The 17,730-nt window shown below is 39.8% G+C and overlaps 1 protein-coding gene across 1 annotated transcript in view; it reads left to right on the top strand.

Moving 5' to 3' along the window:
* csmd2 (CUB and Sushi multiple domains 2) overlaps window positions 1–17,730 on the top strand; it is a 232,329-nt gene that overhangs the window by 205,440 nt on the left and 9,159 nt on the right. Inside the window, exons 59-69 of the mRNA XM_044171930.1 lie at window positions 2,640–2,816; window positions 5,495–5,674; window positions 5,922–6,095; window positions 6,263–6,436; window positions 8,189–8,262; window positions 8,993–9,104; window positions 9,417–9,596; window positions 13,847–13,912; window positions 14,303–14,464; window positions 16,206–16,318; window positions 16,814–16,901. Of these exons, the coding sequence (XP_044027865.1) occupies window positions 2,640–2,816; window positions 5,495–5,674; window positions 5,922–6,095; window positions 6,263–6,436; window positions 8,189–8,262; window positions 8,993–9,104; window positions 9,417–9,596; window positions 13,847–13,912; window positions 14,303–14,464; window positions 16,206–16,318; window positions 16,814–16,901 (1,500 nt within the window). The remainder of the gene's footprint in view (window positions 1–2,639; window positions 2,817–5,494; window positions 5,675–5,921; window positions 6,096–6,262; window positions 6,437–8,188; window positions 8,263–8,992; window positions 9,105–9,416; window positions 9,597–13,846; window positions 13,913–14,302; window positions 14,465–16,205; window positions 16,319–16,813; window positions 16,902–17,730) is intronic.

The raw sequence follows: 17,730 nt of genomic DNA, 5'->3' as shown, positions 1-17,730 counted from the left end.
AAGATAAAATCAATAGGCAGATTGGTGTGGGATCCACCCATTTGTGGTGAAGAGGGAGCTGAGCTCTAAGGTGAAGCTCTCAATGTAGCAGTCAATTTATGTTCCAACTCTCCCCTGTGGCTATGAGCTTTGGGTAGTGACCAAATAAGTAAAACCCTTTAGGGACAGGGTGAGCAGCTTGGATATCAAGGAAGAGCTTGGAGTAGAACAGCTGCTCCTTTGCATTGAAAGCAGCCAGTTGAGGTTTTTCAGGAATCAGATCAGGACGCCTGCCCCTATGTACTGTGGACGTATTATGTCCAACTGGAGTGCTGGAGCAGCCCCAGAAGACTATGGAAGGATTACATATCCCATCTGGGCTGGGAACACCTTGGGATTCCTTATAAAGAGCTGGAGGACATCGTTGGAGAAAATAATGTGTGGGCTACTGATTAAATCACTACCAATGCAAACTAAATGTGAATAACTGGTGGGAAGTGAATGGATGGATAGTTTGATGGATTTCTGGAGCAGTGATGAGTGAATACAATATCTGACCATCTAGGAACACGTACAACAGGCCAGTTGGAGAGTTATGATGGTAACTGTAGTTGAGCTTGATGTTCACTGAGCTTCTAATGCACTGTGGACATACTGCCTACAACACATCTACATTTCATATGAGTAACTTTCTTCTTCTTTGTTTTTCCTCAGAAGTGTGTTTAATTATTCTCACTGCATTAGTTTTACAAACCTTTGTATGCATAGATTTTTATTATAATGTCAGGGGTAATAGACACCCAAATAATTACCCTCAATTGGAGTTAATTGTGGCCTAAGTATATGTTTTAGAATGTGGTTAATTTGCTAATGAGTATTTATATTAGTATTATGTATCTCTACATTTTCATGTCTGTTCAGAGCTAGCTGATCTCAACAAACCCCATCATCATCATCATGAATTGCACATTTTAAGCTTTCCTTCACTTACAGATTGTGGCTAATACTGTAGTAACAGTCCCTGATTGTATAATTAGCAGCTGCCTTTGCAAATTGAATGAAAGACACATTGAAAATGTGCATGTGTTTTGTGTGTGTTTGCAAAAATGTAAAACAGTGATTGAGCAAGAGAATGGGGGACATTACAGAGGATGTTTTCTCTATTGATTAAACACCATGGTTTTTAATTTTTGTCCTTGTGCAGCATTACATCCACTCTGCTGCCAACACCTGAAAAAGCAGATTCTCTGAATGTGTAGAGTGTGTGCATCCGATCGATTTGGGTCTTAAGGTCCTATACTATCCATTATTATTGCTGAGACAGGACAAAGACATTACAAAGCATGAAAAAAACTATAGAGTGCAGTTTTTTTCTACTGTCAAACATCTTGCATGTAGCAGCAAAGGGAAAATAGAAAGATGCTGTTAAGGATGATCTCGAGGTGATCTTGCTCAAACACTAGTTTGAAGTGTGTGAATTTAACTTGATTTAGATTATTGTCAAATCAATTACCATCAATAGTTTGTATGGTTTAATATCCTTGCCACTGTTCTAGACTTTCAACATGTAGTTAGTTGCCTGTCAGTTATGTTTCTTCCATTTTCCTTTCATACTGGGTTTAATATCAAATGTAATTTAATTTAAGTCATTTTTTTCTGTGTGTGTGTTAACTTACATTTTTGATACTGCGTGAACAGCCAGCATGGTGTGTCCAAGGGTTTTTACTCATCTCCAAGCAACACTAAAATAATAAAACCAGTTGCAGTTGTCTACCTTCAAGTCAGCAAGTTCTATCTGCACTTAAAGTATACTGTATTTCTTTTTCCCTGCCCTTTTTCTTACTCTCCATTAATGCACTATCCTTTTCTTCGCTCATCCTCGTATACAGTGTGTTATTTCCAGAAGCTTCATCCAGTCTCCCAGGCTCTTTTCTTCTTGTGCTCTTAACACCCCCTCCACACACGCACACCCCCCTCTCCACACGCCACCACCACCTCTCTCCCTTGCCTCACTCTGTCCCAATCCCTCTCTGGTGTGTGGTATGCCCAGTAGCCAAGGTTGCCCACCTGTTCTTGGTTGGCACAGACTTCAAGGGCCAGGCCACATCTGGTCATTATGGGAGGGCGAAGCCCACAGGGCTCTGAGGGCCCGGGGCAAGCTAGAGACTTTAATGAACAGAACCATCGCTGGCGGCCGGACAGACAGCAAGGGACTTTCTGAGCAAAGGATGTGTCCATCAAAGATATTTATGAAGTAGGACGCAGGGGAAGATGATGAGGAACGCATATCAGACACATAATGGAGTATAAAAGGAATGTAGCAGAAAACAATCTACATTTTGTTTAATTTACAGAATAAGTCTTATTAATATATGGATAAAAGTCTAAGTCAATGAGTAAAGGGTCTTTTAAAAAAACTAAACCTTCATTATTTCCAGAAAATATAAAAGATTTTCATTGGCGGTTGATTGCCTTCTAGTGTATCACTGACTAGAAGTTAAAAAAGAGTTAAACAACTTTATTTACTGCTACACCCTTCTCCCTATTCCACACCACACACACATAACTAACTTTCACTTTATCTTCTGGTCACTCAGGATTTAGCTTGTAAATGAATATTACCTAATCCTTTCCTGCTGCCTTCTCTTTGTCTCTCTCAGTGATCTCCTGTGGAAACCCGGGAACTCCACGGAATGCCCAGATCCTGATCCACGATGGCCTAACGTTTTCCAGATCCATTACTTATGCTTGCAGGGAGGGCTACTACTCTACTGGCCTGCTCACCCGACACTGCACTGTTAACGGGACCTGGACTGGCAACATGCCCGAGTGCTCTGGTAAATAACAGCTCTCACAGAGAGAGAACCTAAGTGTATCTATGTATAGTGCTTATCTTTTTTGTCCATATTTAAATGGAAATCCATGCTCCAGTTGAGGGTGCTTTTCTGTTTCCTTGGCTTATGCACATTTCTGAGTTGTCTACCTTTTGACCTCATCTTTATTTGTACTTGAACAGCAGTTCACACTTTGCAATTTAGTAAAAAGTTCTGATACCAGCAGAATACATATCCAGGCCTTGTAGATGAAGGAAATACATGTTAAATAGTAATGTAAGGCAGCATGGTGGATCAGTGGTTAGCACTGTTGGCCTCCAGCAAGAAGGTCCTTGGTTTGATTCCCGGGTGGGGCAGGGCATTTTTGTGTTGAGTTCACATGTTCTCCCCATGTTTGCGTGGGTTTCCTCCAGGTGCTTTGGTTTCTCCCACCATCAAAAACATGTATGTTAGGTTATTTTTTAAATAATACAATTTATAATAGCTTAATTGTGGTGCAAAAAATGCAGAAAGCATGGAAGTCATGCTAATTGCTTGTAAGGGCACTTTTTTGTGATGAATGACGCATGTGGATCCCTGGCTCAGTAGGAGGAAACTGGTTTGAGACATGGTCCACTCAAATGGCACAGGCCTGACTGACAGCCGTTTTTCATCATGCCTCACAAAAGACATACAGCTGCTGTATAGATCCAAGAGACTCTGGCAAATAGGGGTCACTAAGATAACCGGTTTCTTCTGAATGGAGAGGATAAACCCTTAGCAGCACCATTATGGATTTCAGAACTCGGTAATCCATAGGAGTGAAAGGTTACATGTTGACGCACTTCAGTAGAACATCTTTAGTGAGCAAAGGACATGTGAATAGGAGCACTTTTGGTTGAATGATTTCTATTGATCTGATAAAAACTGTATCCTAAACAGGGATATACTTGACAGAGGTGGCTTCTGGAAGAGGGCATTTTGGAAGCCTCCCCTCTCCATTTTAGCTGTAACTTACTGTAACTGAAATGTACATTCATTTAAGAAAATTGATTTGGCACCTACAGTATCAAGTACCAAAGCAGTGGACTGTTTGCTGGTGACAATTTAAGAATATTGTTACGCAAAAGGAGCAATTATCTCACTGTATATCAATCCTTTAGGTCTTGTTACAGGGTACATAGTCCTAGATAGACATTGTGGCTCCAGGCAGCACACTCTTACCAGCCCAGTGGGAAATATAACTGCTTTCTCAGTCAAGGGAATACACTATACCTCCAAGAGGCCCAGTTTCCTCACCCTACTGGGAATTTCGCTGGTATGTTGGTCATATGCATTTAATAATGCCTTTTTGTCCCAAGGCAACTTAGCACAAGTTGTCCTTCTGTGCCCTGGACTTTCTATCTTAGACATTTACAGCAGAGCTAAGCTGTGATACTGCTGAGTCACACAGTGGAATTCTCACTGTTGTTACTCAATCACACTGTGTCCCCCGCAGGATGTAAAAGTATAATCAAGGAGAAATGTGGTTCATTTTGGAGCTTTAGGGAGCTACTGTAGAGGGATACCCATCACAAGATTTAGTCTCTCTGCACCCTAGAAGCTCTAAACTGGAGAGAAAGTACAAGGAAAGTTCTTTCAGATTCAACACATTACTGTAAGTCACACTGTCAGTGATGGTGATAAGCATATACACTACCATTCGAAAGTTTGGAATCAACTGTTATGTAGATGTTTTTCTTCTTTACTTCAATAATGGCTATTTTAACACAAGTAGAAACATATAATTCAGACACCAAATGTATTATTTTCATTTGAAACAGTTTTTCCCCAAAAGAAGAATAATTAAATAATTAAACTCCCATTTAGTCGATGTCCCCACAGTGTTGCATGACAGGTGAGAATACCGTTGTAACCATTTTTAGTAGTAGTAGTTTAATAGTGCTCTTCCTAGACTATCCTTCATTTTCTATTTTGAAGTTTTAAGAATATAAGAAATCTGCACAGATTTTGATGCCAAGGTTCCAATTTCTTTTACTAATGACTTCTTATATTGATGATATGATTTCTTATATTCTGTACACAATATGACTTTTTTGGGAAACCTTTCATACAAAATAAAGTCTTTTTGTAAAGGGGATTTTCTTCACCCTGAAAGCATGAAAGACCACTCAAAAACATAAAGTAGTCCCCTCAGCCATTTGACTGTACCGAATCAAGCTTTTGTGGCAGGCAATTCCAAACTTTTGAATGGTAATGTATACAGTAAAAATATATCATCCAAAAGTGGTTGTCCATAAATGAATGAAGTGCTAATTATCCGTGAAGACATATCAACTATGTTGCTTTTTAGACTGTTAAGTTTTGTGTGTGAGGTGAACTGCTTGGGTCAAGTGCATATAAAAGTTAATTAACTCTGAGGCTCCATGTGGTGTGCAATTTTAGTAAATAGTTTGTTTACTTGCTTGTATTGCTTGTAAGTGTGTGATATTGATTTCCTGCTTTACTCAGTACAATCAAATGTAAAACAAATTAAACCATCAAATAATATGACTCAAACATGATGAGGTAGCAAACTATATCAACTTTTTTTTCAGTTTCCTTCCATCTCTGTTCTTGTTTTCCACTACGTCTGTCCTTATTGTTGAATTGTATTACCCATTTTCATTTGTTCTCTTCATTATCCTGTTTTGTTTCTGCAGTAATCAACTGTGGTGACCCTGGAGTGCCAGCCAATGGGGTGAGGTTGGGCAATGATTTCACGTACAACCACACAGTCAGTTTCCAGTGTTCTCCTGGTTTCATTATGGATGCTGACCGGGCCTCGACTCTTATCTGCACCAAGGACCGCACCTGGAATGGCACCAAACCTCTCTGTAAAGGTAAAGTTGTGTAAGATGATGTGAACGACAATACTGTGTTGAGATAAATCTAGATGATGGCACAGGCTACAGGAAAGGAAGGAGTGATTGTGGAAGGCTAGAGCAAATGAATGTTACAGATATTGTTGTTACAGAAGTATACATCTTACACTAACACTAATACTTACTTGGGCTGGAACGCATCGCATCATTTAAACCAATACGCAGAATCCATGAAGTCCTGCAATGCCTCTTTGTCTCCTCGTAGCAATCGTGTGTGGTCCACCACCTACCATCCCTAATGGACAGGTTGTCGGTACAGACTTCACCTGGGGCTCTAGCATCAGCTACTCCTGCAACCAAGGTTACCAGCTGTCCCTGCCCACTGTGTTAACATGCCAGGGCAACGGCAACTGGAGTGGAGAGAAACCCCAGTGCTTCCGTAAGTGGTACCACACTGGAATACCTAATTACTTAATCTTTCTGACATTTCTTTCACCCAAGTATGTATGGCATGTATGTCCCTTGTGTAACATTGCACCCCCCTTGGAAATATGTAATTAAAACACATGGTTAGTGGGTCACCTCACATTTCCCCTGTCTTTGCAGCTGTGTTCTGTGGAGACCCAGGGATGCCAGCCCAGGGGAGGAGGGAGGACCGAGGATTCACCTATCTCTCCTCTGTCTCTTTCTCCTGCTACCCTCCCCTCGTCCTGGTGGGCTCTACCAGGAGATATTGTCAATACGATGGCACCTGGAGTGGCACACAACCGTCGTGCATAGGTTAGCTACTTGTTTGTTCCTCCATATGTCATTACTTTCATATAAAGCACACTAGTGTCAGTGTGAGAGAAGCCTCCAAGTGGCTGGCTTGCATTCTGCAAGTCCTAATTTCCTTTTGCAACCAAGAAATAATGCATACAAAAACCATTTGACCTAGCTAACAAGCTATATTGATTCTGTTTTCCATTCTGATCGCTGTAATTAATTAAAACAACCCAAAGCATTTATTTAATCTATTTCAGAATAACCGTGGGTTAAGTCAAATCTTTCTTAACAGTGTAGACATAATGTGGAGAAACTGTAGATCTGGCTATGCAAAATTCCTCTGCTGATAATTTTCACATATTTCACTAATCAAAGCAAACACCACACTTGTGATCCATGCACGAGCATGCAAGATCCCTTTAGGGCTCACAAATTCATCTGCAATTTGCGAGTGACAAACATTAGTGAAAGCAGTGCTTGCAAACTCTTATGTGAAACTAGCCCCAGTAACACTGCACACATTTGTTTTGCCCCTGTGTCATCTGAAATATTGTTCCCTGTTGTGATAAACATTCCATAAGCAATAAACTTCCTTAAACATATAATAAAAAACAATAATTTGAGTTACAAGGTATAAATGTGGATGCTCCGGTCAAGGAAATCATATTGTGTAGTTAGAAACAAATTGCGAATTATATAAAATGAATTGTTCCAGCCCGTAGGTCTTTGTGGTATTTGAAGTGCTGTAAAATATGCACACATGGCAATAACAGTTAGTTTAAACATTAATTAATCATAGCTAAAAGTCACCAGTAACTCTGCTACCTATGCATCAAGTTTCCAGCCACTTTGTTTAGCCACTGTTGAAAAACCAAACCATAGTGACTGGCATGTGGGAATGGTTAAACTAAGATTTAGTGAGATTTAATTAAAATTAGAATCTATATTATTCATTTACAGTATGTAGCTACCTCTGACATTGCTTTACATCATCTCTTTAAACCTCTTAGTTGTTCTAAATTCACTGGAAAGACTGGCCTCTTTTGGCTTCTTGTTCAACTTCTAGATTTGATGAGGACTGCACTGAGACTGACAGAAACCTCTTGTAAATGACAAGTTCCATTCATTCTTTAACTTTTTTTGCACTAAACTCAAATGAGAAATGGCACTGACCCACAGCCTTAGGAACTAGGATATAATGAAGGTGGTAAATCTGTGCAGTTTTGTAATGATTAGAAGCTGAATGAAGCTTTCTTGCTTGTCCTAACCCATTGTAAGCTGTAAAGAAAAAAATATGCAGTGAGTTACTTTTATGAGCAACAGCATGCAAAATGTACAATTAACTTATGCGTTGATCAATATAATGCATGTTGTTGTGAAAAAAATTATGTAATGAAACGCATTCTTGCAAAATGTGTGTTAACTGATTAACAGAGTTGTACACTGATAAGGCCTGAGAGTTTGTCGTTGTGTTATAAGCTGCTCTGAGCGGGGTAGAGTGGGTTCATAGCACTAATAAAAGACTCTGTAAGATTAGTGTATGTGTGTGTATGTGTGTGTGTATGTGTGCACGGTTGTCTGCATACAGTAATTTATGGCCTTCACTCCTACAGTCAGTATTTCACACCAGATCTGTGAAAAATATAATTTCCCACACGATGTCTCTGAGGTGATATATCTATTTGTCATGGGTGACACGAATATTAAATGGGACTTGCTTTAACATGAGAGTAGTTATCGTAGAATTGCTGTGTGTGTGTGTTTCAGATCCCACTCATACCACCTGTGGAGACCCTGGCACTCCTCTCTTTGGAAATCAGAACAACAGTCATGGCTACCAGGTAAGAATATGTGGTATCAGGAAATTAGTGTGCTATTCCTTTTGTGGTAGGAATAAAGAGAAAAAAAAAAGCCTGAAAGTTTTTGTCTTAACCTATCTACTGTAATGTGTGTTTTCTTCCTTTATTACTGTACCTTACATTTTGCCACAATGTAGACTGCAAGGTTGAATCAATGACCTCATTATTGATGTTATGAGAAAGCACAAATGTACCATAAATCATGTCTATAATACTGAAACAGGTGTATCTGCGCATATATCAGTTTGTCACTTACACTGAATGACTATACTTTAATCAAATATAGATTACAATAGTATTATTTCTTCTTTAGCCATAGTTAGCCAATTACAAATTACTGTTTCAAATCCAAATTTTGAAAAACTAATTGAAGAAATATATTTAACTTTAATTTTCACCCCCACAAAATAAGAAAAATTATATATATAATTATATATGATGATATAATGAATTATGTCAGACATATTCATTGTGCTTTCACATTATGGGAACGTACAGTAATCTATTAATCTATTACATATATATATATATATATATACACACACACCTCTATACATTTTAAATAATACTAATCAGTTATTTTTATTGATTTTAACAATTTGATTAAATTAAACTGCCACTTCCATGTGCAAAATGGGCTTGCTGTTATGTACAGTACGTATGCTCATTGTTCGCTCCACATCCTCACATGCTCATGTGTGTCCTCTTACAGATCAGCAGCACTGTGTTCTTCAGCTGTAGAAAGGGCTACTTACTTCAGGGCTCCATTTCTCGTACTTGTCTGCCCAACCTCACTTGGAGTGGTTTTCAACCTGAGTGCATTGGTAAGTACACGGTCTGCTCATGTTGCAAAAACATATGTATAGTTAAGGGGAAAACCTTACCTTGAGCAAAAGTTTACACTACTCAATCTCAATCTGACGCCTACATATCCCATATACTCTTCCTTGACCTCTACCGTGGCTCTCTTTTTCTCTTCCACCATATTTTTTTCTTTCTTATCTGTTGCTCCTCTGATCCCTCTCCCTGCTCATCTCCTCATCCCAAATTTAACCTGTTTCTCTAAGATCTCACTCTCTTCTTTGGTCTCTTTAATCCTTCTCTCCCTCTCTCTTTCTCTCACTCTCTTTCTCCAGCTCACCACTGCAGCCAGCCAGAGCTGCCAGCTCAGGCTGATGTGAGAGCCATTGAACTGCCATCCCTTGGCTACACGCTGATCTATACATGTCAGCCTGGCTTCTACTTGGCCGGAGGATCAGAGCACAGGACCTGCAGGTCCGATGGGAGCTGGACAGGGAAACTGCCTGTCTGTGCAGGTATGAACATGGTTACATTATATCCAAAGGGAACATGGAGAAATACTTATTAATACATATTAAATGTGCAAAGACATGGACACACATGCACCCTTTTTGCTTTTGCTGCAGATAGATTTCTACAATATTGCTTACATGACAACACATAGGTCGTCATCTGACCTGCTGGTCTGGGAACACAAATGCAGACACAAACATGCACATAGATACATTTACCAAACCTCATAAGACTATGTGCACGTGGCCACCCACTTTCCCACTCAAGCACACAGATTAATTAAACACTTAAAACACTTCACCTCATATCTGGATGTGAATGCTGAAAGCAAAAAAAGTCATTATTATTATTCCGCCGCATTTTTTGTCACTCAACTCCTCCCACATTTTTCAACATAGAAACTTCATTCAAACATCAAAATAGTCAGCTCAATTAGGACATTACTCTCCTTTTCTCATTCATATCTTTCATACTTTCCAAAATATTCAAGGTTTTCCTGGACATTTTCTGCATTGAAATGAATGGGCGGAATGTTCAAAATTTCCATATTTACCTACTTTTTCAACTCTTATCTATTCATTCATACTTTCAGCTAGAAACTCCATTCAAACATCAAAATGTTCCACATCTTTCATACAGTCTAGGTATTATTCAACTTTTCGATGACATATATCCACATATTTTTGTTTAGGAGAAAAATCAACACACAAGTAAGATTACAAATTTGTACACAGTAACTTACCAATTATGGTAGTCTGTACGAGACATGCCTCAGTTTTCCACCAACCTGAGTCAATTGTAAGTTAAGACTGCGGAAAGACTAGTTAAAAAGACAACAAAAAGCTAAAAGTAAAGATACCGTAAATGGTAGTACAATTACAGACTTGGCCAAACCTACTGAAAAATACCATTGAACAATATCATAAAGCCATCCCATCTATCAAATGGGTACTTGGGCCCATGTGATAGGGCAGTGGGGGTACATCTGACAAAAAAGGTTAGGAACCACTGCTCTAAGAAACATTTAGTGGCAGTGAATGTCTAGATCATCAGCATCTCAAACCAATAGGGATAGACTTGGTTTTTCAAGATAAAAGCCAGAAAGTAACTGTATCTTAACAGGGACCTCAGAACGAGGCTGTTTTTTTTCAAAATAAAAGCCCCATAGAGTAACTATCTTAACAGGAAGTTTATGATGATGCTTGTTTTTCAAAATAAAAGTCCCCAATAGTCATTGTATGGTAACAGGAAACTAGGGATGGACTTTGTTTTTCAAAATAAAAGCCCAAAAGAGTAACTATCATAAGGGGAACAGGCTGAGGCTGTTTTTTCAAAATAAAAGCCAGATAGAGTAACTAGGGAAATAGGGACAGACCTAGTTTTTCAAAGAAAAACACCCAGAAAGTAACTGTACCTTAACACTAGAAGTGCCAGAATTCCAAACTTACTAGAATTGCATTTCAGCCCATCAGTGATGCCCACGCTTGTGTGCATGTAGCTCAGAATACACACATTTTTTCTCGGCTTTCCCTGGTAGATGGTGAGCGTCGCATCAGCACATTATAGCACCTTTGTGCTGAACAGCTCCGTTTGCTCTTTTGTGGAGGGGGACAACTCACGCTTAGTTTTCCCCAGGGTGCCAACCAGGCTGGTCTTCTTGGCCTGTAAGGCGGTGTCCAGTTTGAGAGAAGTGAAGAAATTATCTGTGGTAATATTTCTTCCCTTCCCCAGGAATGGCTCCGCCAGTCTCAGCACCACACTCTCTCCCACGAGCTGACCTCTGCTCCGCGTCTCCTCTTTTCCCAGAAACGGAGCCCTGTTCAGCATTTATTTTGAATTGACATCTGCAGCCAGCCAAAATTTTATTCCAAATTTATCAGGCTTATTCCCCATGTACTGAATAAATCTGCACCGGGCCTTGCTGCGGAACAGCTGCTCATCGATGGTTATGTTGGTACCAGGCTTGTAGCAGGCTATGTTGTTCTGAACGATCTTGCTCCAAGTGGCTGATACCAGGGCAAACTTGTCATCCTGCAGTCGCACACGTCGGGTCTCTTTTTTTATTGAACCGTAGGTATCTCATTATCTACCTGAAGCGATTTATAGCCATGGTTTTCTTGAATAACGGAAAGCCCCATTTTTCTGACCAAAGGCTGTCCAACCCCATGTTTTTTGTACCCTGTGCTCCACGGATATACAACAGGGCTACGAAGGCTTTCAGTTCAGCCACTGTCACGTCATGAGCTGTCACCACGGTGCTGATGTGCCTCAGCCACAGTGCAGTCCCTGATGTGTTTCAGCATGCCATCGTCAAACACACACAAGAAGGCCGTGGGCGCATCCCCGATGTTGTGCTTCGTGTGTGCTGTGTGGCCAGCAAAATAGAATAGAATAGCGCGAAATTGACTGCGGTCAATATGACCGTGTATGGCCCAAATAGGTAAAAATTATCATATTTTCTTTGCCTTTTGTGTAATTTATATAAAACCTATTGTAAATAAAAATAGAAACACTTTTAGGAAAAGTCAGGTACCAGCAAGATTGTATTTTTTTATTCAACAAAGTTATTGCACATATAAATTTAAAAACGGTCAACATGACCGTCGTGGCCGTTCTAGTGTTAACAGGGAACTCAGCATGAGTCTGTTTCTTTCAAAATAAAAGCCTCCAATGGTTAATATATGATAACCGCAACATATTCATACTTCTTCAGGTGCTTCTTTGAGCAAAGCTAATGCAAACTATGCAGTTTAGCTCCCAGCTATTATTCAAGCAATGCAGTTTGCATCCTTCATCCCTGTCCCACTTTCCCAACTATTCGTATTCCTTCCTACACATTTTCATGCATTTTTCAAGTCTTTTCTACTTATTCATGCTTTCTGTGAAGAACTCCATTCAAACCTTATGATGTTCCACATCTTTCATACATTACTGGTACTATTCAACTTTTTAAGCCAGCAATGCAGTTTAGTGTCAGCTATTCAACAGACCATAAAATATTCCGCAGTTTTCATACATTATTGGTATTATTCAACATTTATCATTCAACAGCCAGCATTCACACCCGCAATTTCTTCAGAAATTGCTTCTCTAGTTATAATGTGCAGTTTTCATTAGCAGTCTTTATTGAAACCACTGGGGTCTATACTGGTGTGGGATTCAGTGGTGACTCAGGTTGGGATATTGGGGATTCAGCTAATGTTGATGAATAGCTCAGTTAACACTTGAGTATTCTCAGACACATGCCAGGGTATGATGGCCCATCCATCACATGATTATGCTGCATAGAATTACATACACACAGACTCAAACATGCACACACACACACACACACACACACACACACACACACAAGCTTTGAAACATTAACAAGGGTGCAAAACCTGATTAGGCCAATGCATCCCATTGATTAGGTTAGCAGAAGTACCTCTTATAAATGGTGAGGCAGTGTTAACAAGGTCTAGCAGACAAATAGATTGCCATTAAGACACCCCCAAGCATTCGCCTAAATACATATAGGAAAAAAATAGTCATTGACACACAATTATCTCGGATAGACGAATGCTAATGGGTTAAAAAGAAAGACGTACTAGAGGGGGAAATCCATGGGATGGATTCTATGCCAAGCCATTGCTGAAATGTAGAGGGTGATGGGTATTTTTAAGGCCATGCCATTAAGAGTGAAGGAAAGAAAGAGGACTGGCCTTAGCACATACAGGATATTAACAGCGCCTGTGGGCGCAGTGATGGAAGGGCAGCTCAAAAGACTGGCAGCTAATAAAGTGCAAGGCTGTGGGAGTGTGTGTGCGTGTGTTTGTTTGTGTCTGTATACATTTATCCTAGGTGATGTTTGTGCTCATAAACTAACATCAGTATACCTGTCTTTGTTTGTAGTTGTGTGTAAAGCCCTCTTCGCTCTGTTTGTCTGTGTGGGTGTATGTTTACTACTGTGGTGTAGTCCTGCGGCCCCATGTGAGCAGTAAGGCATTATTAAAGTGCTTCCCTTGAGGCAGCAAGACTTTGTCTCTGACTTAGCTGTAGCCCCACAGGGACAACTGGGCTGCTCTTTGATGCATGAATCAAGTCCTGTTGTAGGCAGCCCTCACTCTGGCCACCACAGGGGTCACAATTACCTTGAGGGTGTTGTGTTTAAATAGACAATTGGATCTTTTATTTCCACTTCCTGATTCATTCACTGTACCTGTTTACAGGATAGACCTTTCAGTTAATTCTGTTTTGTTATGCTCTTCAGCTGATAATCGCCCAAGTGGTAAGAGCCCAGTGGGGACAGTGCAGGAGCCACCCTCCAAACTACCAGGTAAGACAGGTCCTTCTTGTATTTTAAGATGCTTTAACTGATATTTGTTTCAAATATTGTCTGTATTTGGTTTCTTCCATGTCTGTGGTTCTCAGTGGGAATCTGAAGATGATGTAGGTTTTACTTCTGTGTAGTGGATGGGAACCCTCATCAAAATTTGTTTAATTTTGCTTTACTTTGATTCATTAGTATCCAAATTACAGTATGTATCAGAATGATAAATCTTCTCAAGTTTCACTGTCACTGCTGCTAATTCTCACCCTGTTATCTGATTTCAATGATTATCTCCTCTACTCAGCATGAAGGTATACTAACCAGTGAAGTCACCTGGCACATGACAAAAACATACTTTTCTTTGCCTCCTCTTTCTCCACCCTTTGCCTCTTTCAGTCCCTGGTGGTGTATTTGCTAAGAACTCTCTCTGGAGGGGATCCTATGAGTACCTGGGGAAGAAGCAGCCGGCTATGCTCAGCATCACTGCCTTTGAACCCTTTAGCAACCGGGTTAACGGGACACTTATCGACCATAGTGGAGTGGAACTCAAACTGGCCGGTTGGTACACCAAAAACAGAAGTCACAGTCAAGATTTTCAAAAAACTCTCACACATACACAAGACCTCATTGTCATATCCAACCTGTGTTGGGTTTTATCCAAACAGACAATTGTCAGATAAATTGAAGTAAGGACAAGAAGCAAGAAATCAGTGTGGTCTCTGTATGGAGTAGATCATTGCTGCTGTTACTGAACAGCAGACATTTAGGTTGTTTTTTTCCCCTGTGGCATAATCACCGTGCAGCTGTGATCATTAAGACGAAAATTTGCATCCGTAATGGCTTGGGCACTTCACTCCTCTGTACCTGGGTGCTATCAATCTTCACCATAGTGTATTAAAAGTATTTTCTACAGCTACTTACCACACTCTCCACTGAAAGTAATGTTGCTGATTCAGACTCATAGATTAGTGTTGTGTTTGCACAATAGCCAAATTACATAGTATTATTGTAAAGTCATTCAGTACAAATCTTTACCAAATTTTCACAAAACTAAACAATGGTCACAGATAAACAATCTGTCCTTTTTTGCTAGCCCTTCTTAACCTGTTATTGGCATTGTGTCTTTCAAATAAAAATTTTGCAAATGTTATTTGTTTAAAGGATAAGTCTCTTAGTGTGATATTCTTTAGTAGTCTAAATGTCAACATATCCCATGAAAAGACCAAAACCAACAAGAAATGGATCCTACTAACTAAGTATTGCCTGTGTAGCCAAAGCCTGAGTATTTTCTCTGTGCCATAGATTGTTATCCAAAAAATATTAAAAACACACCAGTGAGCCACACTGTTGCACTGGGTGACATGTTGCTTTATTATGTTGGACATGGTATTATATGTGACATATATCCTGGTATGGTATTATTTTGAGTTGATTCCACATGCACCATCCTGGTGCCGTAAATATTCACTACTGCACCAAATCCACAGCTGAAAATAGTCCCCAACAAATGCATTTATGTTTATTTGAGTAACATTTCCTGAAAAGTTACTTGATAAACAACTGAGCCTTCTTTTAAATGCAAGTTTACATTTGTGACTTGACAGACTAACACATGTTGGTTTTAGTCTTTTAATGGGATTCGCTGACTGTAACAACAATGTTGTATATTGCCAGCCACATACTTTCATTATGTGTTCACACCTGTAGTTTGCCGTCCTCTGACCTGGACTAATACAGAAAGCGAAACATTGTTTTGTTTTTAATTTTAGCCAGTGTAGAGATTACATGTACAGTTGTGGCATCATGCATCATCAAGGGGAAATGAAAGGTTTATTCCAGCGACTGACAAAAAGTCATGTTGCAGATACATGTGATCAAAGTCTTTATTTGTCTTCTGTGATAGTCTCACTAGAGAAGTGTTACTGAAGTTAGAAAACACAAGGAAGCCGTAATGTGAAATACACTGTTTGCTTACAGATTTGTAATTATGTACGTTTAAACTAATAAATGAACACGATCTAGATGTTCTGATGTGCGCTGGAATTTCTATGCTTATACCGATACTAAAGTTAGTTAAGTTAGTTGTATTTGAGCTTCAGTCAAGACTTCCTCTCATAGATAACAACGAAGGGCCTCAAGACACAGAGGAAAGAGTCAACACAACATGATGGGGGAAGGAGATGCCATGATCGGAAGATTTGAATTCCTAGTGTTTCACATATCTATATCACATAATCCTTTTCAAATGGTCTCTGCAACTTTTGCTCCAAACTAACTGTAAACCCTTTTTTTCTTGTAGGTACATATAAGAGGGAGGAAGCTCAGCTGCTGCTACAGGTCCACCAGATCAGAGGCCCTGTGGAGATCTTTGTCAACAAGTTCAAAATAGACAACTGGGCCCTAGACGGACATGTAAGTGCAAGACCAGGGTCAGGTTCAATACAAAACCTCACCCTCACACAAACAAACACACACACCTTTATTGTGAAATATGCACAAACACACATAACACACTAACCTTGTCACTCTGGGGAGATGGAGGGCCCACCAAGAGTTTTCTATTTAATTAAAATGTCAGTTAAATCATTGCCTGGTAATCAGGACTGTGTGTGTTTTTATGTGCATGTTTCACAAGCCTCGCAGCACATGAGTGTTTACATACAAGCGTGTTGTTCCTCTCACGTAATATGCTTGCGTGTGTGCGGCGCGGCTGAGTGTGTTTATGTTTGTGCTCTTGAGCAGAAAAACGTCATATTAAATGTCAGCTATAAGAGCGCTTCTCAGCTCTTTTGACGTGATATTTCATTTTCTGCGTGCACCAGCTACTGACACTTTGATGATACGGTCCTTTGTAAAGCCTGGATGTGACACATAAAGTGTCTGTCTTCCATTCCTCTCTATCCCTAGGTGTCCTACATCTCTTCATCCAACTCCTTTGTGTACCAGGGATTTGTCAGAGGAAAAGGCTTTGGCCAATTTGGTCTTCAGAGACTGGGTGAGTGAGCTGTCCACTTGGTTATAGAAACTACTGTGACCAAGCAGTCTCCTGGGGGAAGACTGTATCTGTCTGTCTGTGTTTTTTCCTGTTTGGATTTCTATCACAGAAATCTTTTACTTCAAATATGCGGAGTGCCCTTAAGCTTAGCCGTAAGTGCTTTCACAGCACGCAATTTACTGTGTTGGATTCATCATTTATTTACTTTTACAAATGTGAAAACACTTTTGGAGAACGCGGCTATGAATACAGCATAAAGAGACAAACACAGTTCACAAAAATTATTAATAGTCAGAAAATGACATCCACACAGACACACACATACACACTGCACTCACTCACAGCACAGCTACAAAAAAAATTCCTTCGGGAGTTTGTGGGTAGTGTGATGATGCCTGTGGAGTCTTCGCCATATCAAGTAACCCCACATCTCACAGTTTTGATACAGTAAATATCCATTGTTTGCTGCGTGTCATTCTTTGGTTCCTTTAGCGACTTCAGCTATGCCGTCATAGGTAGAGAATTTTTTTTCAAAAGGCTGCAGCTATCCATATATTCTGCTTCATGTTTGTGACCTAGAAATCCCAGCCATGTGATCCTCCTTGCTGTGATTTTTGCTACAGTTTGTATACAGCAAATCCTTACATCCTGAGTCCGTTGATCTGAATGGCTGCTGCAGTCAAGCAGTTATCTGTGTATGAGAGATTTTTTTCTCCATGGTTTGATGCAACTGCACACATTTCCCGCTCTTCTGAACTATATAATACACACATGGAAGAGAAACTTAGAATATGTAAGGTTCTATCTACCTATGTTGATGTGCATTTTA

The sequence above is a fragment of the Siniperca chuatsi genome, linkage group LG17 (assembly GCF_020085105.1).
Source record: "Siniperca chuatsi isolate FFG_IHB_CAS linkage group LG17, ASM2008510v1, whole genome shotgun sequence".
Lineage (NCBI taxonomy): Eukaryota > Metazoa > Chordata > Actinopteri > Centrarchiformes > Sinipercidae > Siniperca > Siniperca chuatsi.
Note: the sequence above shows the minus strand (reverse complement) of the source record. Positions and strands in the feature narration are given on the sequence as shown.